This window comes from Crassostrea angulata, chromosome 1 (assembly GCF_025612915.1).
Source record: "Crassostrea angulata isolate pt1a10 chromosome 1, ASM2561291v2, whole genome shotgun sequence".
In the NCBI taxonomy this organism is placed as follows: Eukaryota; Metazoa; Mollusca; class Bivalvia; order Ostreida; family Ostreidae; genus Magallana; species Magallana angulata.
Window position 1 is genome coordinate 35,049,876 of NC_069111.1, and position 27,198 is coordinate 35,077,073.

At 33.1% G+C, this 27,198-nt stretch overlaps 1 protein-coding gene across 4 annotated transcripts; it reads left to right on the forward strand.

Annotated features, from left to right (window-relative positions):
- Nucleotides 1-26,581, forward strand: LOC128157153 (uncharacterized). 4 transcript variants are annotated; one of them, XM_052819572.1, is made up of 24 exons: nt 1-122; nt 252-343; nt 1,102-1,332; nt 2,394-2,468; nt 2,549-2,617; nt 3,869-3,997; nt 4,138-4,304; nt 4,430-4,475; nt 4,574-4,798; nt 5,035-5,109; nt 5,213-5,272; nt 5,390-5,514; nt 5,745-5,790; nt 5,988-6,215; nt 6,465-6,539; nt 20,807-20,863; nt 20,978-21,061; nt 21,341-21,459; nt 21,658-21,718; nt 22,723-22,962; nt 24,208-24,282; nt 25,216-25,287; nt 25,387-25,458; nt 25,976-26,581. In XM_052819572.1, exons 2-24 carry the CDS (start codon nt 266-268, stop codon nt 26,396-26,398), a joined length of 2,832 nt encoding a protein of 943 aa, XP_052675532.1. In that variant the 5' UTR covers nt 1-122; nt 252-265; the 3' UTR covers nt 26,399-26,581. The 4 variants fall into 4 exon arrangements, with proteins under 4 accessions (XP_052675532.1, XP_052675540.1, XP_052675558.1 ...); XM_052819580.1 differs by having other exon boundaries at nt 260-343; XM_052819598.1 differs by lacking the exon at nt 25,387-25,458.
- Nucleotides 26,582-27,198: the final 617 nt, after the last annotated feature.

The following is a 27,198-nucleotide window of genomic DNA, read 5'->3' on the forward strand; positions in this document are numbered from 1 at the left end:
ACCACTTGGACAATAAAAGGCATATTTTGTCGATACCGACACAATATTTAACTTTTTTGAACGATAGCTATATCGATGAGGTTAGGAAAACTACCTTTGTAGATAATACTTCGTTCACTCTTGTGAGTATATTTGCGTAACTGAAAGCCATATTGATTTAAATATGGAGTTTCGTTTTTTATGTTATAGTACTGATTTATTCTATTTATTATTAGCTAAAATGATTTTTTACCGATTTCATCTCCCTTAAGCATTCCAGTGGAAGATGAGAGTATACGGATCTTCACAGACATTCTGCATCGACGTAGTCGTCCTTCTTGTTTCAAGTTGTTTGATCTTAAGGGTAATGCTGTTTAATTTTGTCTTTCAATATATTTTTAAAGTATTCCAAATTCTGCATTTCAATAAAATTTAGACTGCTGTGTAGCAATTGTCAAGAATACCAGTCTAGCTTTGCTTAAAATTTTGATTATGGGCAATTATAGCAAAACTATCCCCGTAGGAACTCAGATGCGTGAAAATAAATTTTGAGGTCCCTACTTTACCTTTGCATAAAGAATTTATTTTATTAGTATTTCGTATCTAGTTAAATTAAACCAATGCTGGTCATAAAAGTCATGATTTTTAACTAAAAGGCTAAAGGTTTAAGGTATTTGATGTAGTAATTTTTTACATATCACAAATACCACAATTATGATTAGCTACAAAGAATTTTGCCACATGAAATTGTTCATAATGGGTTTATTTATTTAATTTCTAATGGGACATTGATAACTATGCACATTGTCAAGCTTAATATGAGAAACAGAGCTCCGGATTTTTGTTTTGAAATAAAGACTTGTGTATGGTTTTGTTCACAAAAAATTGCTAAATAAAAATGATTCATCTTGAAAAAAAATAAACAATAAGAAAAAAGTTATAAAAAAAAATATTAAATAAAAAAATAAAAATGGCTGATGTTTAAGTAATAAAACATATGTGAAAGTATATATATCAAACTGATGTACCCAACTTTGTCTTTTTTTTTAAGATAAACAATTTTTTTTGCGACTGTTCTTTTGCCACTTGCTTAAATAATTTCTTGTTTAATTTTGTCAACAGTTTTTCTGCATCGGATGCACAATTGGCGGATTGGTGATGAAATTTTCCGAGCCGTTGCTCAGCTTAGACGGTATTGTTTTGTTAAACAATGTGTCCTTGGGTTCCTTGCCATTTGGGTCCTTACTTTATACGCTGGATATGTGTATTGTGTCATCATTTGTTTTGGACACAGTCTATGTCGTACTTATATTCTGTGGAATAAGTAAGAGAAGTAAAGGATGGCTTATTGCAGTAAGTATTTTTCTTTCTATATAAATTTCTTGTTTATTCAGCTAAATATATTTGTATTAAACAATGAATGATAACATCACATTGTTCTTACCTTTTTGCTCTTCTCTTTTTTACATTGTACGCCTGCTAACAGATCAATAGCATATTAATCTCAGGTCATTTATTGAAAACAAAAGAGGTTGTTTATAGTTCTGCAATTAAAACCAACATTTTGAATACGAAGTCGATAAGTTGACTCGATTCAGGCAATCGTAAACACTCTTATGGAATAACAAATAAAAGACTGTCATTCAATGTACCCTACACAACCACTTTATCATCGTGGCATGTCTTTATTTTACTTCCATTAATAATTTATTTGGTCTAGTATATATGTTCAACGTACAACCTTTGCTTTGCCCCGGACATCAGGACAGTCTCTTTAAGGCTTCCATAATAATCAACTATTGGGGTTTTTTAACTCGTCGTTGAACACTTTTCACATTAACGATGTTGTAACGTTTTTCCTGACAATAGAATTGAAATTATTATGATTGAATTTTGTGGAATAATCAGACGTGTTTCTTCCATAAACTTTTAAAAACATTTTCAGTCACCATATGTAATTTATATAGGCGTTGTCTCTGTGATGATTTTTTAACCCACAAAGCAATAAATATCATGAAATAAAGATACCTACCGTACTGTGGGGTCTTTTGCAAATTTCAGTGATTGAGTTTTATTTGAAAAAAAAATAGTAAAAGGGATTTATTTTCTCCCAAATCCCTTGTTTCGGTATTGTAAACATGCGTTGCACCATCGTCTGATACCCACGGGAGAAAACATCTTTCAACCCTGTGTATCTGTATCTGATAATGACGATGCACTGATATTAATAAAAACGGCTGGCCTGTACACTAAGCAGGTGCACGTGACCTGTATTTAAGTTAATATGTTTCAGCTCTAATAAAAAAAAATTATATTCAAAGTATACAGTGACTGAATACAAAACTAACTTGACGCTTTTTGAAGGAATACTTTTTATGACTATATTCTTTGTCTCTTGTTTGTTTCGTATTTAGAGTTCCGCAGCAATTTTCCTTGGGATCATTTTTAATATCTTTATTGTGGCCTTTTACTCATGGATCCTGGACAAGGTAATATATTTTTGATATTGTATAAGAATTTTCACCTTTTTCTTAGTACGTTAAAAATACGACATATTTTCAATTTTTAGATTCACACATTGATATTTACATCGTTGAAGGCGAGATATGATGAAAATCAAGAAAAATTTGAAACAACCGTAAGTATGAATTCAAAAGAAATCTTCAAAAAGAAATCCTGAAAATGGAACGACTTGATTTATTTATATATTGAAAAGCTTGCAATTGGAGACGCTGTCGTTTATGTTGCAAGGAGAAAATGGAAAAGGTTTGTTATAAACTTATAAGCCTCTCCGACTGTCTCAGTGGCCCGAATATTAGAGCCTAAGCTGTTCCATTATATTTGTAATTTGTTGCTTAGAGAAACAATAAATAACAAAACTGACAATACGCCATGTAAGATAGGGTTAGGGTAAGAAAATATCTTTTAAAAGTATTACCGGTATAAGTTTGCTCTCATACTGCCAAACATACTTTTTTATTTCATTCTTGATTATGCAAATACAAATGTTCATGTTTTTATTTTACCCTAGTGAGATATTTCTGGTTATCGCTATAAATATAATCAGTGATTGAAAAAAATTCTTAGCACTAGTTGATAAGGACAAACAAAAAAGTTTGATTTAATTTAAACAGTAAATGATATTATATTATCCACATCTCTACAGTCTCTTATTTTGAACATTGAGCTTCGTAGACTATATTGAAAATTTAACTAAATTGATTCGTCAAAAGATTAGACGAAGCAAGCACGCGCGCACATTGGGCTTAAACAGTTTATACATGTATAGATATGTTTTTTAATAATTCAACTTGAAAATTAATATTTCATTTCAGTGATCATTGCATATAAAAGGGGCATTGTCACGATTTTGGTAAAATTTTATTTTTTGTTTTTATATTTACAATGCTTAAGAAATGCATTTCTTATGATCAAATGAAATTAGAGACAGTTGTAGAGTTACATGTATAAGCAAGATATATGGCTAACATTCTTTGTCATGTAAACAAGGCTCGTGCCCTGTCTTTGTTTATATAGGTTCAATGTACCTATTAAAAATGTTTTTCAAGATGATTTGCCTATTTATTTACTCATTTTAAGCATAAATAAACAGTTCCTTACGTTCAATCAATTCGTTTTAGGTCTTAAACTGGAATTTTTAATTAAACATTTAAAATGTAAACAATAGCTTTGATTACATAGAAAAGAAATGAAAGCTCTGTAACTTGCTTACAACTCAACGAATGTCACTCTGATTTTGGTTGCCTATTAGAAATGACTTACCGAAGCATTATTAACATTAAAATCGGAAAAATATTTATTTATTTTTAAATTGTGACCATGTCCCTTTAAGTTTTCTTTTTAGTCAATGCCACTATTTTCTTTTTAGCTGAAATGTCGCAGATACATGGTTTGGAATGGTTCTAGCGCTATTACATGCTCTGATTATATCAAGAGTACTGTATACACTTACGGGAGCACTTTCATTGCTATGCTCGTCTCTAACATAGTTTTGTCAGTAAGTGTTCAGTAATTGTACAGTGATAGAATGCACATGTAAACGTATTTCTGCGAATTTTTAAAATGTTGGTCGGTCGCTTTGTCAATAATTAATATATGTTTGCATCACTTTTAAATCATCTCCACCTTTCTTTGCAGATAGTAATACTCGTCGGAATTGAATGTCTGTTTCGGTATAAAAATGTCAGAGAAAAATTGAAGCATAAGTCTAATATGTGGACAGTTACCGTAAAGTTAGAGTTAGTGAATTCGGAGAACGGGATGTGGAATCAGTCGTGCTTATTTTTAAAGAACAGTTGGGCTCGGTATGTAAATCATAGTGCTTTATACACAGAGAGATGACTAAATGATTGTATATACATGTATTTGAAAAGTTATACATTTATTAATAAATCAGTTTTTCTTTCTTCTTTTCTTCTTCTTTTTCAAGGAATCCCACTGTGTCAAAGTTAGGATACCTTAGTGCAGGATACATAGTATTTTCTTTTAATTTAAATCTCATTAGTATGAAATTACATTCCAGACAGATGACTTAAATGTATAAACTTAACTTTGAACATATTTGTATTTAAAGGTGGTTGATTTCGGATTTTTACTTGTCCTTTTGTTAGTACGGTATGATTTAAACGATTTAACATCTGCTGAAAAACTATACGCAAAAACAATCGACTATTTCAACGAGGGTTATCTTCAAGATGGATTACTTATAACGATGATTTGTCTGTTTGTATGGTCTTTTATAGCAAAGACGTTTTACTTTGTTGGAATCTATTCGAACAGAAAATACTACTTTGCAGCCGTGAGTAGTTATTGAAACTTCAATATATGCACAGTTAATAAATGGCAATCTAAATACCCAAAAGTTAAATAAACAAAAACAAATCAAAGATTAGTGATTTTATTTTATTTCGATTTTTACATTATATTTATAAAATGAACATTCTATATTTTGCAAACCACAACTCTAAATAGCTGTTTTTAAATTCTTTTTTTTTATTTTATTTTATTTTATTTCATTTTTTATCTTTCTTTCAGTTCTTTTGTTCTGAATTGCTCTGTCTCATTATTCATTTCGTTGTTGTTGGATTCAGTGGTAAACTATTTGTGAATGTAAGTATACAGCAAATTACTTAATATTAATTTAAAAAAACTTGATATTAGTTTTTTATGATTAAATAGTAAATACATGCATATTTTCTTTTCATTTAATTAGGAATGGACGGCTTTTCTTGCCATATTCCTATCAGTTTCCATCGTTTATATTATTTTTAAAGTAAGCTACATTGTATTAATGCGTTTTAAAAATATAACAGTTCACATTACATTATCATTTAATTAAATCTTTTATACGAATCATGTTACATGACACATCATTTGTTTAAACTTGTAGATAATTTATATATACAAAGCTGACAGTGTGTACCGATACACAGTGCAGAGTACGAGATTCTCTGATTACCCTTTACTACCAGGGAGATATGGCTTTGTTCGCTATGTAAAGCATCTGATAAAAGAGTAAGCATTATTCAAATATATTTTTAAATTTAATTGAACGTTATCTTGATATAAAACATAACAACAAAATTCTTAATTCATAAAAACAAACAAGAAAAAGAATAGATGCAGTATATTGCTGTGTATTTAGTTGGCCATGAATGAGTATCAAAATACCAAATCCAAATACAAGACAATTATCTATAGAGACTAGAAACCGTATCTCAAAAACATGCCTTTGACTATTTCAGGCACAACTTGACTGCCTCTTTAATAGTCGTCTCTGTTATGATGTGCGTGAGTATTCATTTTTATGGTGTGGTTTTTTTATCTTAATTTTAGACTTTTTAAATTATTCTGTGAAATCTAGTGTGCTTTATAATGACCATTATCGGACAGTTACCGTTATTGTATAGAAAATTTAATTTTAATTTCATAAAATTTTAGATATTAATGCAGATAAAAATTTCACATCAGAATATATAATATTTCAGATTGTTGACTGCATACAAATCAGTGGGCTCCTGATCATACGATATGGCTATTCACCCCGCCATTTTGTAAATCAAATACTAAATGGAATAAAATTGGGGACTCTGAAAATGTCTGTAAACCGCGATAGTGTGGCATTCATCAGTCTTGTTTCGTGCATTCTTTCATTTCTTCTGCAATGTGCAAAATGGATCTCCGTCGGAACCAAAAAACCAAGAATTGCCCTGTTTGTAAGGAACATTTTTATTACGCTTCTGTTTGATATTTTTACTATCATGAAAAAAAATTATGTAAATTTGCAGGGGTAATAATATTAATTTTGCATACTTTTATTTATCTATCAAACTGAATCTGTAACGTTTTTTTTTTAATTTTGCATGCATGAGGAACACACTTTTATGTCAAGAAATGTTTGGTATTTAATGAATTTTTAAATGAGAGCATTTTTACAATATATGTTATTATTTTCATTTTCACAGATCACCTGGACTGAGGTACCATTGCTAATACTGCAAGCATGCGGTGTGTCAATGGACATCATATTAATCAAATTGGTAATAACTCAAAATGTAAATTACACATACTTTCAAACTAAACTTAACATAAACGATTTGGCCATTCGATTTTTACCCACTCCATCCCGTATAAAAATTAAACTGTTGTTAATCAACTACAGTTTTTGAATGACCTTAATGTTCGAGTTAATCATTTCTTTATAAATTTTGTGTTTTAGATGACTATTATACAAAACACACAAAACTATAATATACAATTACCTATACATATACTATATCTTAAACCAATACCACCCTTATAAAGAAGACAAATGACTGTTTAAAACTTACGTTTGTAGAAAGTTTTAAAATGGTCAAGTTAAAAAACAATATATCGTAAAATACAATTGAAATACTGAAAAGAGTGCAGAATACATTTTACTCAGATATCAAACTATCCATTTAACGAATTATAACCTTCACTGTTAATTAATTCAATTAGGCGAATACTGAAAAATATTTTTTTGGAAGACTTTTATACAAATTATTATGAACGAATATCAGACGTTCAGTACTATCAATAATTTGATTATATACATGTTAATTACTACATGTACTGTACTATCATTACCTTTGTTCATCTCACAACTTAAACACATATACATGCAGGTCAATTCTAATATTGATGTATTTGTAAGGTTTTTAGCTCACCTGAACCGAAGGTTCAAGTGAGCTTTTCTGATCACCCGTTGTCCGTCGTCCGTCCGTCCGTCCGTCCGTCCGTCCGTCCGTCTGTCTGTCTGTCCGTCCGTCTGTAAACTTTTCACATTTTCAACTTCTTCTCCAAAACCACTCATCCAATTTTAACGAAATTTGGCAGAAAGCATTATTATATTAAGGAGATTATAAATTGTAAAAATCAAATGGCAGTCCCTTTTTAAACGAGAAATAATCGTGAAACTTTGAAAAAAGGGGGGGTATCTTTTAAAATCTTCTTCTCAAGAACTGCTGCACCAATATTACCAATATTTATATGACAACTGCTATATATAAGGCAAATTCTAAATTGTAAAAATGGTGACCCTCAGTCTAATACTGGGAGCCTTAGAAGGGTTCAAACTATGTGTAGTAAGCGTGTTCTGATCGTGTGTTCATTTATATAAGATCGGGCTCGTTATTCGGAATTACAAAACGGAAGCTCTTTGTGTTTGTACTAACTAACCGCCATTTTGCAGAAGAAGATTTCAGACGTTAATTTTGATAAAAGAAAAGTTTGTGTTTCGCCGGTTTAACTTTAAAGGTAACGTTTTTAACAAAGAATGATATAAAGAATGTTTTATGAAATAGTGGTAAATCGTAGTTCCGAATTCAGCTCTACAGTAGACTATCAGCATAATCACCATGCCATTTGTTTTTACACCGCGTTTTCAAGATTTTTTTTTTATTATACTTAAAGCTATTTAATTTGTCATCGATTATTGGAATAATTGTTGCGTAATTTAATTGTAAAGTTTACCGATCGAATCAAACAAGTGCAACCACGACCTTGGTAAATATGAATGGTATCGATATCGGAGAACAATGTTACTACGATTTGTTTTTGCAATGAAAGATTAGAATCGGGGTTAGATGTTCTACAGACGTTTATATCATGTTGACGCTACATTTTGACAAGCATAAAATGAAATAAAAGAAATTGCTTTTGTTTTTCAATGTTTTGTTTATAATAATTAGTTTGCATGACTGTATTGCATTTGGAGTGAACATAATTTTTATTTTAAGCTGTGATCAGTCTAACAATTTTTACGATGAATTGGCAGGCCAATCAACATCAAAATTGTTAGACTGATTTTTATGGACCCTTATTTTTAAAATATGAACTATAAAGAACAATATTTATTCAATTTTATTGTTATATTACTGGCTGCGACCAGTTCTCACCGAGTACCTTTTCTCATTTTATCAACACATAAAATTATATACGGAAACTGACGTCACAATGTACTGGCGAGAAATAGTACTCGGCGAGAACTGGTCGCACTCCTGTAAGGTTCTCGGACACTGCTTAGGAAAAAAAAAATATGTGTGTTTTCTATTTCATCAGATTTTAAAATAGGGTAGGTAGGTTGGTTTTTTAGCTCACCTGAACCGAAGGTTCAAGTGAGCTTTTCTGATCACCCGTTGTCCGTCGTCCGTCCGTCCGTCCGTCCGTCCGTCTGTCTGTCCGTCCGTTTGTAAACTTTTCACATTTTCAACTTCCTCTCCAAAACCACTCATCCAATTTTAACGAAATTTGGTAGAAAGCATTATTATATTAAGGAGATTATAAATTTTAAAATTCAAAGGGCAATCCCTTTTTAAACGAGAAATAATCATGAAACTGTGAAAAAGGGGGGGGGTATCTTTTAAAATCTTCTTCTCAAGAACCGCTGCTCCAATATTACCAATATTTATATGACAACTTCTATATATAAGGCAGATTCTAAATTGTAAAAATGGTGACCCTCAGTCTAATACTGGGACCCTTAGAAGGGTTCAAACTATGTGTTGTAAGCGTGTTCTGATCGTGTGTTCATTTATATAAGATCGGGCTCGTTATTCGGAATTACGAAACGGAAGCTCTTTGTTTGTACTAACTAACCGCCATTTTGAAGAAGATTTCAGACGTCAATTTTGATAAAAGAAAAGTTTGTGATTTGCCGGTTTAACTATAAAAGTAACGTTTTTAACGAAGAATGATATAAAGAATATTTTATGAAATAGTGGTAAATCGTAGTTCCGAATTCAGCTCTACAGTAAACTATCAGCATAATCACCATGCCATTTGTTTTTACACCGCGTTTTCAAGATTCCTTTTTTAGCTCACCTGAACCGAAGGTTCAAGTGAGCTTTTCTGATCACCCGTTGTCCGTCGTCCGTCCGTCCGTCCGTCCGTCTGTCTGTCTGTCCGTCCGTCTGTAAACTTTTCACATTTTCAACTTCTTCTCAAAAACCACTGGGCCAAATTTAACCAAATTTGGTACAAAGCATCCTTATGGAAAGGGGATTATAAATTGTTAAAATAAAGGGCACAGCCCTTTTCAAAAGGGAGATAATTGCGAAACAGTGAGTATAGGGTGCATGTCTTTAAAAATCTTCTTCTCAAGAACCACTGCACCAGAAATGCCAATATTTACACAAAAGCTTGTATATATACTGAAGATTCTAAATTGTAAAAATCGTGACCCTCGGACCAAAACTGGGGCCCCAGGCGGGGTTCAAAGTTTAACATATATAGAAATACATAGAAAAATGTTTAAAAAATCTTCTTCTCAAGAACCACTGCACCAGAAATGCCAATATTTACACAAAAGCTTGTATGTATAGTGAAGATTCTAAATTGTAAAAATCGTGACCCTCGGACCAAACCTGGGGCCCCAGGCGGGGTTCAAAGTTTAACATAGAAATACATAGGAAAATGTTTTAAAAGTCTTCTTCTCAAGAACCACTGCACCAAGAATGCCAATATTTACACAAAAGCTTGTATACAAAGTGAAGATTCTAAATTGTAAAAATCGTGACCCTCGGACCAAAACTGGGGCCCCAGGCGGGGTTCAAAGTTTAATATAGAAATACATAGAAAAATGTTTTAAAAGTCTTCTTCTCAAGAACCACTGCACCAGGAATGCCAATATTTACACAAAAGCTTGTATACAAAGTGAAGATGCTAAAATGTAAAAATCATGACCCTCGGACCAAAACTGGGGCCCCAGGCGGGGTTCAAAGTTTAACATAGAACTACATATGAAAAATGTTTAAAAATTTTCTTCTCAAGAACCACTGCACCAAAAATGCCAATATTTACACAAAAGGTTGTATATATAGTGAAGATTGAAAAAATCGTGACCCCCGAACAAAAGTGGGGCCCCAGGAGGGGTTTAGATTTTAACATATATAGGAAAATGTTTTAAAATCTTCTCAAGAACCATCGTGCAACTGTTTGGGATATTACTATGCATACATGTACATCCTTAAATAATGTAGATTCAAAAAATTGTAACTCCCGGACAATTGATGGGCATCAAGAGGGGTTCAGAATTTAAACATTTTAAAAAACATAGGAAAAGTTTAAAAATTTTCTTCTCAAGAACTACAATGTTTTAGTTAGTGGAATATCTATACATGCATCCTTCGCTTATGTAGATTCATAATTCGTAAAATCGTGACCCCCGGACCAATAATGGGGCCCCAAGATGGGGTCAAAGTTTATTATAGAAATATAAAGGTAACAGGTTAAAAAATCTTCTTCTCGAGAACTACAATGCTTCAATTTGTGAGATTACTATCATGCGTACAACCTTGGATAATGAAGGTTCGACAGTTTTAAATTAGTGACCCCTGGACTAATACTAGGGACCCAAGATGGGTTTAAAGTTAAATGTAGAAGTACCGGTACAGTACAGCTCACGAGTATCCCGACACCCACCGTGTAAAAAACACGGTGGAAAACGGTCTGTGTCGCACCGTGCACACGGTGTGACACCGTGTATGTGTATTGGAAAATTCAAGAAAAAGCACCGTGTCGCACCGTGGCCGCCTGTGTAACTCCGTGGCCACTGTGTTACTCCGTGGATATCGTTACCTGAGACGTTGATAGAAATAGCGTATGTTTAGAAATAAAGAAATTATGGCTAAACAAGGGTTTAAACATATATATCCTTCTCACATTAAAAAAAAAAGAATGTCTGCTTAAGTTGCACGGACCCAGAAAATTGTCGAGGATGTCAACGTGAAGTTAATTTTTTGTGATCTGAAAACTCGACGTAAATGGGTACCTTTTAATTCATTTGTACTTAAATAAATTGAAATAAATTCACCAAAAATATTTAATAATCAATTAATATATAATCAAAATTCAAATCAATTTAATTCATCTCGTTTTTTTTTCTAAACACACGTGATGTTGTAACTGACGATCCTATTAAAATGTCCGGAGCTTAAACGTCTTATTTCTGTTATCTGTAAACACTTTCTGATTTATCAATTAATTTACAGCCTTACTTTAAACCAATTAAAATGAGAAATGAAAACATTTCAGATCATGTTTTTCTAAAAACATGTGCTGTTAATGTGCTGTGGTAAATAACAACCCCATATTACCGGTGACTCGAATAATTTGGACTTCAGCTATTTATGTAGCAATAAATAAACAAAAAAATCACTTTTATATTATAGATTATAGATAAATACATGAACAAACTCTTGTTAAATTATATTCAAGCATTGTACATGTATTAAAAATATACCCGCATTTCATTAAATAATTTTCAATTTTATTTCCGTATAGCTGGTAATGGCCTCGTGATTTCACATGAAAAAAAAATCACTCGTGCGATGTACCGTCGGAAGCTGTTCAGATACACAGCATTGTCTTACATCATGGGTTCTATACACAACAGGTGTTATTGTCTGTCTTGTTAGGTGTCATTGGAATTTACAACTAACTTTGTGTATATTTGGACGTCTGAACAGGTGTACTCGAGATGCCGTTATTCACACCTTTCCGCGAACACGTGTTTGGTAACTCATTACAACCCGTCGTGTGTATGGTCTGAATATATCTAACTTCTACTTTGCTAGTTCAATGATTTTTCCTAATCTCTAACAACAAAAAAAATTGTCTGTAGATATGTACACAAACAACTACACGTAAGACTACCGGCGCGTGGATCCGGGGAACAATTCAGCAACTCTATAAATGTGGGAATTTCAAAGTATTAACTTGCGATAAGAAATTATTTACTGGGTACACATACATGTATGTGTACACATACATGTATGTACGAAAAAAACCTGATTGATTAAAATGATGAATGAGATAATACCGGACACTTTTTGCAAGCATTTAGAACACACAACTTTATTGATGTGAAATAGCGTCGAAATTTTAACGAAAAATCTTATTACATCCTGAACTTTACAAACTTTTAGTCATTGTGTTGAAATCGGTTTTAAAACCATGGATCTAAAATAAATGAATTAAATTCAATGTCATACAAATAGAACTCTGATAATTCTAAAATGATTGCACAAAAGTACAGAGAGAGAGAGAGAGAGAGAGAGAGAGAGAGAGAGAGAGAGAGAGAGAGAGAGAGAGATTTTACAACGTAATATTCCAACCCTCATACATGCAGTATAAGAATAAAGAAACTAAACATTTCAAACACTGAATACTTCATTGTTAAACATTTTTCTATTTTGGGGACTTAAAAAAACCAATAGAACGGCATTTTTCCATATCATGGAAGGAGCACGTGGTCTATCTCGCGGGCTGATTTGATTGACAGGGATAGCACGTGGACCCTGACTGCATATATTCTATCGCAATTTTAGGGAAAAGGGTTCAATATAATGGAAACTATAAATCTAACTTATTACACTGAATTACAAGTAAAATGTACCTAAATCAAACTCATACTGGTATTCTCTCTCTCTCTCTCTTTCTCTCTCTCTCTCTCTCTCTCTCTCTCTCTCTCTCTCTCTCTCTCTTATATGACGATAATTAAACAATCAAACAGTAATTATTGCAATACTGAGTAATTTAACTGTAGTTTCTTGGAATTTAAATAATTTCTAAACTCAAGTTGCTATAAAGATGAAATAAACAAATATCAAGTACCGATCCATGGATTATTAGCGCTATGAATATGTACCGTGCGGTACTACATGGACAAGTACATCACACATATGTATAAAAGAAAGAAAATTTGAAAATACATTAGATATAAAGCTGTATAATTATATTACTTGGAGAAAGTACAGGCAACGCGGATCCCGTGTTTCCCGCGCCCCGTCACGGTATAAACACATCGAGGTGATCGGCCAGGTGAGACAGGTATACCGCGTTCCCATCACGGTAAACTCATCATCTACCTGTCCCCGCCACGGTAAAATTATCGATGGAAAAGTATCGTATACAAGCGGGAGTTATCTCCCCGAATGACAAATAAATTGAATGTTTCTTTATATTTAATGACGATATTTAATCCGATTTTGACAGAGATTATAATCGAAATACTTGGAGTCTTTTTTACTATTTTTTTTATTTCATAGCTATTAAATAAATTATAAAAGTATTTAATTTAATACTTGTGCAGCAATTGCAAATAAAATATTTTCGAATCCATTATCATATTTTAAGAAGGTCGTTAAATTAAAAATTATCATGAAATGATTTTAATTGCCAATAAAATTATAAATGTGTACGCAGTGTGATTGTGTTTTCTTAACAATTAATTGGTCCTCCTACATTTGTATTGTTTGTTTTGAAGTCCATGCGTGTCAACTAATGATGAGCAAGTGATTAAACTAATAAACTAATCAAATTCCACACCATGGTCCATAGAAGTGCTCCAGATTATCTATCTTCTCTAATCCCCTTAAGAATCAGTGAAACACATCATTATCCCACAAGAAGATCGCACTGCATTACTCAACGAAAATCTAATACAAACCACTATTCACAATCTTTTCTACCGTCCACTACAAAGCTTTGGAACGATCTTCCGATAAGTGTCCAAGAAAATCCTTCAGTATCCAATTTGAAACGTGTGCTTAACTCAAACTGTTGTAAAACCCCAAGACACTTTCTATTTGGTAAGCGCACAGAACAGATCTTACACACACGACTTAGACTCAATTGTAGTATACTTAATTCGCATTTATCCAAAAAACATATAATAGATAATCCTAATTGTGCCTGTGGACAAATTGAAACAACACTACACTTTTTATTAGAATGTCCTCTATACACTGATGCAAGGAAAAAATTCATTGACCCATTAAGACCGGTCACTTTAAACATTCTGTTATTTGGAGACCCAGACAGAAACTATTCCTATAATACAAACATTTTCAAACATGTACATCATTTTATTTCTGCTACTAAACGATTTGTAACTTAATTCCACTTGCTACCGTATTGTCGATTTTGTTATTTTTGCATCGTACGACTGTTTATTACTCGGTCACTTTTAATGTTAATTCAAGTTATGATATCTCTCTCTGTATATTTTCTATTATATTTTTCCCTTTTCATTTTTTTTGTTAAATTTTTCCATCAATTCCATCTTTTTTTCATTTGTTGTTCCTAATATACTTGCCATTCAGCAAGGGCAACTATCGTTTTTAATAGTTGAAAGTCAATTTAAGGAAACGGATTAATATAAGTTGTAACAACTTGTTTCCGAATCCTGTTTGCATTATTTATTGTTTATATTGATGTACAATTCAAAATGAAATAAAGTTTAAACTAAGTGATTAAAAATTAGGGCTTCCTATAAAATTACCAACCCGGTATTTTTAGCATGTTCCGTTCATTTCTTACAAGGTCTTTTACGTGTAAAGAACATTTTTTGTGAATTCACGTTTTATTGAATTTGTGTTGCGTTACCTTAGGTACATGTATGGCTCGTCGTTTGTCACTGCGCGAGGATTCCCACTTTCAAGTGCGTTACGTTTGCGACGACAATCTTTAAGTGCGAAGCCGTGTGTTCTTATAGAGTCAGTCTGACTGAGAGAGTAAGGAGCCTTAGAGATACCCAGAGTTGCATAACATTATGTAATCGAAAGATATTGTGGGTATCCCATGTCATGGTGTCGTGATGGTGTACCAGCTACCCGCCGTGACGGAGGTTAGCGTTCGCTTGCGACCGAGCCCCCCCCCCCCTCTCTCTCTCTCTTAACAGAATAACTAGATAAAAAATTTTGAGAAGGAAATGTTGTTAAACTGTTCTTATGTTCTTACACATTTCAAAGAAATTAAGAACATGTTTTGAAAGTTTTGCATTTCATGCCGATAAAAAAACATTTAAACATTTCAGTAAATGTATTGATGTCATTTTATATGGGCATGAACATGTAATCTTATTGAATATAAAGCTACTACAAATATGTAAACCCGTATCCCGTTATTGTAACCTTATCCTCCCCCCCCCCAACCGCTTTAAGACTGTTGAAGTTAACATTTCAATATTTGACTTCAGTCCCAATTGTTTTACACAAAGGCACTGACAGGAAATCACTCTACGCTTGAACGCACAGAATACACAGGAATGAGGCAGGTAGATAATCTGTGTAACGATTGACCAAGAAGAATTCTACATGCATATCAAACAATTTTACTAATAGTTATATCAATTAATTGATTTATTTTACTGCGTTCTTTAACCGCTAAACGTGTTGAAGATGTTCCTTCCCGCAAAAAACCTCCATTATAAATTAAACGAGAGATAGAGAAAAAACACAACGAATTAAACTTTCCAAACACAGTATATCATGCATCACGAACATTGTAAAAAAAAACTTAACTGTTAAACATACTTCTTTTTTTTTCTTTATTAAAAATAAAACTAATAGAACGAAACTTTATCATGGAGCAAACACGTGGTAGAGCTAGCGGGTTGATTTGATTGACAGGTGCAGCACGTGGACTCAAATCTGAAATTGCATGATGGATTCAATTACAGTGTACCATATTCTTTTATGAATACTAATTTTATGAATATTTAGTATTGGATATTAGTATATTTCACATAAGTGTACGTTAAATTACGCCTAAACGTCTCTCTCTCTCTCTCTCTCTCTCTCTCTCTCTCTCTCTCTCTCTCTCTCTCTCTCTCTCTCTCTCTCTCTCTTGTAAGGTGTTGTGCGATTAGACGAAGCCGTACGCGATATAGACTTTTTCTTTTGTCGTGAATAGGTGTGAAAACCCTCAAGGGCATGTCGTTTTCTACCCTGAGTTTGTTAATCACTACATGTATACACAGAAAATTATCGTGACTTAAACTTTATATGTATACACAGGAAACGCATACTGATACACGTTATGATTCAATGTGCTTTAACGCAGCACCAACTTTATATATGAACGATAATTTTATTATTGAATGGAAAAATAGATCTCTTAGTTGATTCCCAACATTTGTTCATTTCTTAATTTAAAACATACACAAGTCATGTATTGACAGTTTACGGCGCTATGCGTGTAAACTTATAAAATGAGAAGATGAAATTGCTCTGCATTGATACGAGTTCATATCTTATGAAAATATTTAATTTTAAGATTGTTATAAAAACAGGATTATCAACTAATAGAAATAATAACTGAAATAAGCACGTCAAATACAAAGATATGTGTTCTTATTTACACATCACAAAATTAAACAGCAGAATAACCATTTTATGTTGTAATTCGAATGTAGTTTCCGATGTCATGAAATTCTATTTCATAAATATAATTTATTAATTTTATAATAATATGGACCACAATTAATTTACAATACAGCTGTTATGCTTAAATCTGAAGTCGCATATTTGACGTGGATTTACGCGACCTGCATTGCCTGTAATGGTAAAGCAACAACAACAAGCAGCAGCAGGAATAACGGTAAATCACACCGTCGCGGTGTCATCACGGTCGCAATCCATACCGCGATCAAAAACCGCGATGGTGTATCGCGGGAACGATAAAAATACCGTGACGGTAACGCGGGCCAATACGGGATCCGCGTTGCCTGTACTGTACATGGACAAGTACATCACACATATGTATAAAAGAAAGAAAATTTGAAAATACATTAGATATAAAGCTGTATAATTATATTACTTGGAGAAAGTACATTTGTTTTCGACAACCCGTTAGATTTGTTATCGTTGAATAGAGTATAAGTAAGAAAAGATCAAAGTTATGGTTCTATGCACTATTGAAACTGCCAAACTACGATTACTACTACGTTTAAAAACGGACTGAAACAAAAACTTATGGAACCGTTTATTTGAATGTTAAAAAGGAAAAGAAAGTGTTAGTGTTTTAATTGATCAAACCTTTATGTGGGCGATATCGATTTTTAATATCAACATAAATCAACCGTAACAATCACATTCGTCTGAAAATTGCGTGCCTAAAAATTTTATTTATTTCTATTTCTTTGTCTTTTTCTTTCATTCTCTTATGTACATCAATAAATATTTTATTCTTAAAAGGTTTATTCCTAAATCCTTCTTTTTTCACAGGTAAATACCGCGTGTTACACCGTGTTATTGTCCGTGTTGCATCGCGTTCCACCGTGTCGCACCGTGTTTTTTTTCGTTCCGTGGCCGTAACAGAGAACAATAGATCAAAGGTTCCGACACTTCCACGCTCAGCGTGGACTTTCAAACACGGTGGTCGGTGTTTTTGTCGGGATACTCGTGAGCTGTACTGTATATATGGAAAATGTTTAAAAATCTTCTTTTCGAGAACTACAATGCATCAATTTGTCAGATAACTACGTAAGCACCCTCAGATAGTGTAGATTCGAAATTATAAAAGCCGTGACCTCAATCTAATACTGGGGCCCCAAGAGGTGTTCAAAGTTTAGCGTAGAAATATAGAGGGAAAATGTTGAAAAATCTTTTTCTAGGGAACTATAATGCTTCAGCTTGTGAGATAACTATGCAATCATCCTTAAATAATGTAGATTCCAAATAATTAAAACTTTAGCACTGGACTAATACTGTGGCCCCAAAAGGGGTTCAAAGTTTAACATAGAAAGATATATTGAAAATGTTTTTAAAAAGTTCTTCTCGAGAACTATAATGCTACAGTTTGTGAGATTACTATGCAAGGATCCTCAAATTGTGTAAACTCTAATGTAGTGGAACCAAGAGTTAACTTTCTTAATGTTCTGTACAGTCTGAGAGTTATTCCTCTTGAAGTGGAACTCTTCTACGTTCAGTTTTTCAGGTTGTGTACGTGCGGTCCCACCGCAGTGCTACACATTTTCATTCCTATGTTACTATTTATGTTGTTCAAGCCAACCATAAACCTCGGACCATTACTGGGTCCCCAGAAAGGGGTTCAATGTTTAAAATAGAAAAAGCATATGCTACGAAATGTAATGTTACAAGGAACTGCTGTTCAGGTGAGCGATTTTGTTTATTAGCTCACCTGAGCTGAAAGCTCAAGTGAGCTATTCTGATCACATTTTGTCTGTCGTCCGTCTGTCCGTCTGTCCGTCCGTCTGTCCGTCCGTCCGTCTGTCCGTAAACTTTTCACATTTTCAACATCTTCTCAAGAACTACTAGGCCAATTTCAACTAAACTTGGCACAAATCATCCTTAGGCAAAGGGGATTCAAAGTTGTGAACATTAAGGGTCACACCCGTTTTCAAGGGGAGATAATTAGAAATTAATGAAAAATTTCGAGAAATTTTCAAAAATCTTCTTCTCAGAAACTAAACAGCCAGGAAAGCTGAAACTTGTGTGGAAGCATCCTCAGGTAGTGTAGATTTAAAGTTGTGAAATTCATGACCCCCGGGGGTAGGGTGGGGCCACAATGGGGGGGTCGAAGTTTTACATAGGAATATATAGAGTAAATCTTTAAAAATCTTCTTCTCAGAAACTAAACAGCCAGGAAAGCTGAAACTTGTGTGGAAGCATCCTCAGGTAGTGTAGATTCAAAGTTGTGAAAATCATGACCCCCGGGGGTAGGGTGGGGCCACAATGGGGGGTCGAAGATTTACATAGGAATATATAGAGTAAATCTTTAAAAATCTTCTTCTCAGAAACTAAACAGCCAGGAAAGCTGAAACTTGTGTGGAAGCATCCTAAGGTAGTGTAGATTCAAAGTTGTGAAAATCATGACCCCCGGGGGTAGGGTGGGGCCACAATGGGGGGTCGAAGTTTTACATAGGAATATATAGAGTAAATCTTTAAAAATCTTCTTCTCAGAAACTAAACAGCCAGGAAAGCTGAAACTTGTGTGGAAGCATCCTCAGGTAGTGTAGATTCAAAGTTGTTAAAATCATGACCCCCGGGGGTAGGGTGGGGCCACAATGGGGGGTCAAAGTTTTACATAGGAATATATAGAGTAAATCTTTAAAAATCTTCTTCTCAGAAACTAATCACCCAGGAAAGCTGAAACTTGTGTGGAAGCATCCTCAGGTAGTGTAGATTCAAAGTTGTGAAAATCATGATCCCTAGGGGTAGGGTGAGGCCACATTGGGGGGGGGTGTTAAAATTTTACATAGGAATATATAGAGTAAATCTTTAAAAATCTTCTTCTCAGAAACTAATCAGCCAGGAAAGCTGAAACTTGTGGGAAGTATCTTCAGGTAGTGTAGATTCAAAGTTGTGAAAATCATGACCCCTGGCGGTAGGGTGAGGCCACATAGGAGGGGGGTGTTAAAGTTTTACATAGGAATAAAGAGTAAATCTTTAAAAATCTTCTTCTCAGAAACTAATCAGCAAGATGATTCTTTATAATTGTGAAGACTTTGGCTCCAGGACAATTCTTCGGCCTCGCAAGAAGGTTCAGAGTTTGATGTAGCAAAATATCCCATATATAAACAATTGTAAAGGATCTTTTTGAGAACTGCAATACTCAACATGTGATATGACTATAAAATTGAAGCAGGCAGCTATTTTTTCATTAGAATCTTTTTGTATTACTGTTTTGGGTTATTGCCCTTGATTTATTGATTCTTGATTATTTTAATTAATGCATCCACTGTTAACCAATTATTGTGATGATTATTTTTATACAATAATAAATATTCAATGTATATAAGTTGTTTTGCATAAGTAGTTTTGGGTTAGGCTGGATTAGTTTGTGTATTTTTGATTTCCAATTTTTAGATACTATGAATTATTTTAGGCCGGCACATATATAGGGACAGTGTCTATTGCTTTGTACCGAGCGACTGTTTGGGGTTAAACTTGAACAGGTACGGAGAGATTGAGGGTGTTAACATCCCTGGTCTCTCTAATCTTCGTGTTTTTCTAACCAACGATATAGAATGTGTGGTCATTTCTGCCCTGTATTGCATTAATACAAGTGTGCGGTCATACCTGCTTGTATTGGTGGTGATTGCGGCGCCTGCGTTAGGTTGAGCTGTTGGCGCAAGTGTGCGGTCATCCCTGCTTGCGTTATCTCTGCTTGCGTTAACGTTGGTACCTGTTGAGTTGCGTAGGTGTGCGGTCATCCCTGCCTGCGTAACGTTGAGTCCCTATATATGTGCAGGAGCGGTGATTAAAGTCTGCTCTTGTAAATATTGGCAGCAATCAGGGCTATCCGAGTTCCAAGGGGGAAAAATGGATTTTATTTATACAGGATCTACATGTATTAATGTACATTGTCCAGATTGTATTATGACTCCATTAAGCTGACTTTATCATACCTGTTGTTCCTCAGGTGAGCGATGTGGCCCATGGGCCTCTTGTTTTTCAATGGTTAAGTTTCACACAAAAGTATAATGATTTTCTTCGAAAATAATCTAATAACACTTTACATTTGATTTTTTTTTCAGTTATACTGCTGTGATGATAACGACGGGTGTTTCTTTAGCTATGGCTCTAAATACAGGGTAAGCCTGATGGTGACATTTGGAAGAAATACAATTATTGAACAGTAACTATCCCACATTACATTATACATTGTAGGTTATTAATTACGTGGTATTGATTTGAATTTGTTTTAGTTCTGTTATGGAGACGTTTATGATCATATGAAGATATTTGCATGGTTTGCGTTGGTAACTGGAATTCTAAATATTTTCTTGCAAGTAAGTTCACGAAATTAACTGTCATTCATTACATTAAAACAAACGCCATTTTCGGTTTCATTTGAATAACTCTAAGAAGTCTCGCTCAAAGAATTCATCTTTAATATCAATTAACTTTAATTTCTTAATCTTAAATTTTAATTTAAGTACGTTACCGTTTTATAACTTACAAGATTAAAATGTTTCGATAACTTTCTTGCATGTGTACCATGTTGTAGAAGCGACTTTCATTCTTTGCGAATGAGTACATTTTGTAACAATCATTACGAAATTTTGTAGGTGTCGTCAGTGTATTTTGGCTTTAGATATTTCAAGCAATCTGAAGATGGCCATTTAGGTATATTCAAAGGTCTAACCGAGCTTTTTCTTGATCCTTGGAAAAAAATCAGAAAGGACAGGTTTGTTTTTATCTCAATACTCTTTTTCATATTAAATTAATTCTATTTGCAATCATGAAGTTTCCTTACCAATCAAAAGAAGTTTTAAAGCCCGTATGTATATTGCAAAGTCATAATGATCCTCTGTATTAAAAATCAATAATGCATTTTAATTGTATAACAATGAGATAGATAATGTATGATTCTATGTCTTTGCAGAACATTGGAGTTCATACATGTATTACAAAGAATATTTTATGGATTACAATTATTTTCTTTGGTAAAACAATTCAATGCTTACCTTTTTGTGTATTAACTATTATTTGTACATGTATGTTTGTAACAGTAAATGAAAAATTAAAAGTTTAAGTATTGGTTGTTTAGAGAAATAAGAGATGTTGAATTCTAAAGAAGTAAGTGTCTACTCAGAAGTGATATACTCAGTGCAAGTTAGCGTTACTTGAAACGGTAAAAACGATAACTTTTGTAGATGGCTATAAAATGCACAAAGTTGTAATGTCAACTTAACGAATAACTAATGGCTTATAATAATCACCTTTGAAACGTCTAATGACTTCAATAAGTGAACCATTTCAGTTTTCTTCTTGAGTTTTCAAAGTACGATAACAATTTCTAGGATACAATCTTAGATATAATGAAGATAGTTTGTTGTCAACGTAAAACGTGTGGTGGGAGGGCAATTTGTTTTTCATTTGCATGTATTGAATGTTACATAATTTCAGTAAATATATTCTTGTTTTGAAAATAAGGGTCAAAGGATGAATCCACCTGTATCAGAATTATGAGTATATTTACTAATGTAAATCATACTAGATTAGATCTTCTTTCTTCTTGCTTTTTAACGATTGTTTAAAAAAAAAAATAACTATACATGTCGGTACAGTGCAGGATAATTTGATGTAAAATATCGTAGGTGAAATGTCTTTTTCTAAATCAGGATAAAGATAAGAATGGAAGCTCATATCGTGCGGGGTTTAATTTTTATTAATAGTATTCTCAATTAGTATTATCAATTGTCCATTTATTCGAAACTCATCAAAAACATTGTATAAACATTATTATCCGAGTATTTTTAACCCGTCGCATAGCATAATTTCAGGCGATTATTTCTTAGTGGTATACTACATCACGATTAAATTGCGTTGCAAAACACAAATAGGAAATTTTTAAATGAATATAGTTATGACGAGAAAAATATTGAAATTTTTGTTTTATTTCCAATGTTTAGAATTAGATAATAGTGTGATATTCTTATTTTTCAAGGTTCTGAATGTTGCATTTTGGATAGGAATAGTACTAATGATCTTTGTTCCGGGATATATATATGGCAACGGCCTTCTTAAAAAACTATCGGATCAGCCATTATCTCTTAGTTTTAACAATGCAGAATCTACTATCATTGGGATCCTGGGATCATTAATGGCTTTCATTTACATCAACGTGTTTAACCAAATCTTTGGGATGCGTTTTTTGTATCAACGAAAAGCGACTTTTTTCCGAATGGTAAGTTTGCAAAACTCAGTATTTACGTTATATTTTTCAAAATGTACGTTCTTTCTACTGCAGTTGTAGTTATTTAAAATCTTGTCGCACTTTTTTTCTTTCTTACTATCAAAATTACTTTCTATATTGCATTGCTATCTTTTTTTGTGAAGGTCACCTGAATCAATCGGGTGATATAAATATAAGTCTTGCATCGTAAGTGAAGTCTTCATATCGGTCGAATTGTGTGTGTTTGTGTGAAATTAATAGCGTGCATCACAAAAATTTTGACTGACCGTATAGTATGCCTTGATTTTTAATGCTGACGCTAGTCAATTCAATTGGTTGCAATTGGACAGTGCGCTTGAACTCGTAAGTATTCAAGTTTATACAAAAGACGATTGTGAAATTCACTATCTCCTCCATCAGGGCTCATACTTTTGGATCAAATACTACAGTTTGGAATACTCTTTATTCCAGCTTATCTACTAGATGAAAGAATGTTTCTTCTAAAAAAAATTAATTTATGACCTCATTGTCAGAGTTCAATTGCTGAGGGTGATAATATGTTGTTTGAATTGTAAATATGCGGTTATCCTTTTAAAATAAATCTTCTTCTCTACATATACGCATGCACACATGTGAGTAAACTGAGTTCATTGTGTGGTTGAACATGGAATCCTCCTCCAATCTTGAGAAAATGCCCCTCTGGTCCAGGGGTTATGTGGATCAGTTGGAACACTCTTAGTCATATTAAGAACATGTATCTAACAGCAATCTGATAGAATTTAAAAAAAAAAAGAAAGGAACCATCTTCCTCTTAAGTTCTGAATTAGTTTAGCCTTTGATCAAGTGTTCTAATATTGGCTTGGATGGCGCTCTTTAATAAAGGAGTTTACTCGTTTTTTTTAATTTAATCTCCTTTTGTTTTACTGCTGTCGTTTTACTTAATCGTTCCTCTGGTTTATGTCTTAATATTGCAAAGTTAATCTTATATATTTCAAATAGTTGTTAGATGTACTTTTGGTTAAATGACATTCTTACAATTATACATAATGACCATATATGATTCCCCTTAAGTTTCTAATATTAGATAGAGTTGAATATTTTTATGTCAACTTTGCAGATGACCAGATCATACTGTACTGTTTATCATCGCTCTTGTTAAATCTTGCATTCAAGCAATTTATTTTATTTTATCCATTTATTATACTTAATAGTTAATGATTATGAATGAGCCATCAATTGAATCAATATTATTTGCAGTTCATCTTGATTGAAGTTGGTTTTTGTATGATAGACGTAATATATTTAATCTTCTCGTCTGATGTTCTCCATGCGGTAAGTGAGACTTTGTTTAATTTTACAAGTACATGTAGCCAAAGCTTCGTTTGCTAATTTTAAATGAAAACTACATAGATTTTGCATTTCAATACGGTATTTCTACTCAGAGAATTATTTATTATTCCTAAGCACAAATTTTCAAATCTTCAGGTTTTTTTCATACTTTCTTCTCTCAAACATACTGCAAAGGGATGTATTGCAATTAATAACAAGTACTTCTAAGATGTTACCGATGTTCCAAATGGCTATACAACGACAAACCACAAACCATGTAACAATTCAGTTTAATTTTGCTGAAAATAATGTGTATATTCATCAAAGTATGCCGTAATACGTAGTAAAATATAAGAAATACGTCAAGGTGTTTTCATGTTTAATGTCTTGTCTACGATATAGCCGAGAACCCCGAGTAGACTTATCAAAATTCGTAAATTCGTATTTATCATTTTGATTTTGAAAATAGCTACATACATCAATATTCCAAATGGAAATATTTACATTTTCATCTGTCTTTGTCTGTGATAACATTACGAATCAATTTTGAACCCTCAAATCCAATAATTTTATAAAACATGAGTGACACAAAATGGGCGTGTCTTATAGCATGACCGAGAAAAAGTATTGGCTTCGCCGCGTAGTAATACATAGCATGTGCTACATAAAAAATAGTGGTTTTAAAATAATGCTGTTTTAAAGATTACTTATTGGGAATAATATAAGTATAGGTAATAAGGAATCATTCTTTGAATATTATGAGGTTAAAATTTCGGTCGAAGCATAGTCAAATCTATCATAAAGCCCTACTGGATTTGACCACGCCCCGACCAAAATTATCACCTCATAATACTCAAAGAGAGATTCTTCTACTGAAATATGTACATAATAGAATTATCTTTATCATAATACATGTACATGTATCTGCTTTTGCAGGCGTATTGTTTTTGCAATTATGGTTCATATTGCAAAAACAGCTTTAATTCAACAGAAATCGAACGGAATGAGGTGAGTTCTTATTGCAAATACAAAAAAATAATACATTGTATGTTTGAAAATCACACACAAATAGATGCAGATACTAATACTATTTTTAATTTACAAAAGAATTGTAGAGGATCATCGATTGGATTAATTGGTTTGTTGATCGCTTTCATCGTTTTGACACTTGGACTGCGTGTACGTACCAATCAGTCATCCAATCATTTTCCTATTATTAATTAGATTTATTTTTGAATTGGGATCTATTTCTATTGTTATAAAGATGAACACTGCTCGTAAAAGGCATTTTCCGCCATATTTCTCTTTTATAGCCGCTACCCCTACAACCCCTATATTAGCCGCAGACCTCTTAAGAGTTTGGAGTATATATTTTCCTGTAGAGGTCTCACCTTTGCAGACGTACATCGTGATACTCGGTCGCAATAACATTATCAAATTTTACGCACTTTTTCCAAGCCAGGGTAATACTAACATGAAATAAACAGGTAAAAAAAAAACAATATATGCACATGAGATAAGAATTAAATGCACAAAATTTAAGACCTCGAAAGGAATATAACACATCAGCCACGAGTTTCAGGTGTACAATCGGTGTAACGATATCGAAGCATTAATATACCTGTGTGACGGTGCCTATTTACGAGAGGTGTTCAGCTTTGAAATATATCATACTTATTTTATCTTCTTCTTTTAGATCATATCCTTAGTAATCTCAAAATCACTTTCAAAACAACTACCGCTACGGATCGGACCAAAAGACGATTCACCAAAAAATAAAGATGGAGTACGTCAACAATCCACAATCCAGGAAGTCCCTCAGACATCCTGTTCACAAATCCTAGATGATGTGATTAGGAACGCTGAAGAAACTCTTGGAATGCTCCAGTTATCGGAATCTTTAGCAAGCAATTCTAAGCAACTAACGAATGAAAGTGAAGAGGAGTCATTGGAAAACAGAAATAATGCGCATATTGAAACATTGCAAACCGATGATGATAATGATGATGATATTGATGATGAGAATGATGAGAGTGATGATAAAGAGGAGGAGGATTTATTCAAAACAGCTTATGAAATGGGCTTTTTGTCAAAAGAGGAATATTCAGAAGTTGAATAATGCTGAGAGAATACAATTATATTACATAAAAATCCGAATATGAACTATATGAAATTAAATTGATTTGCATACATCATTTTTTATGCAGCACAAGACTTAACCGATATAAACTTGTAAAATGTAGAGCCATCTCTGCTTGTGGTGGCTGTCTTAATGTAACTCATGCATATCTGTGTCCAATAAATGCTTATCTAATTTTACAAACTGGATATTAGTATTTGCGTACAAAAAGGTAATCCTCTAACTCCAAAGTAACCCGTGAAATAGGGTAAACATGAACAGGTAAATTTTACTGCTCACGAACATTGACAGCAAGAATTAAGATGATTGAATGGTAAATAGTGCACTGTCACACATGCTTAATGAATTTCTTTTCAAGGTTTTAATAATGGAGCCAGATGAATGTATCAACTCGTAAACTAATTAAAACAAGCATTCTGAGAATATTGCATAAGCAATACACGTCCCCTACCGGTTTGTATTATTTTATGAAAGCTTCGAAGCATACATCTATTTCAAAACTATTATAAACGAGATGTTATGCTTTAATCAGAGATAAAAGAACTGGAAATTCAAACTACATAGTTGATGTAGAAATTAAATAAAAATGGGTAAAAAAAATACTCTTTATTTTATCTCCTGTAATTTCGCCAAGTCCATTTAGTATTTGCTGGTAGAAATTTGTGAAAACTGCACTGTTATGCAGAATATCATTTCTTACCGTCTTCTGTACCCGCAATCAACAGGAGGATAAAACGTACGCTCAACTAGGACCCCAGGTTACCTGCTCATCCGATTGT

Bases quoted from the DNA above. Each gene is read 5' to 3' on its own strand.
- LOC128157153 (XM_052819572.1), top strand. From the start codon at position 266: ATGAGAGTATACGGATCTTCACAGACATTCTGCATCGACGTAGTCGTC. The intron at 344-1,101 runs GTAATGCTGTTT...TTTTGTCAACAG, and splicing joins CAAGTTGTTTGATCTTAAGG to TTTTTCTGCATCGGATGCAC. The intron at 4,305-4,429 runs GTATGTAAATCA...TTCTTTTTCAAG, and splicing joins TTAAAGAACAGTTGGGCTCG to GAATCCCACTGTGTCAAAGT.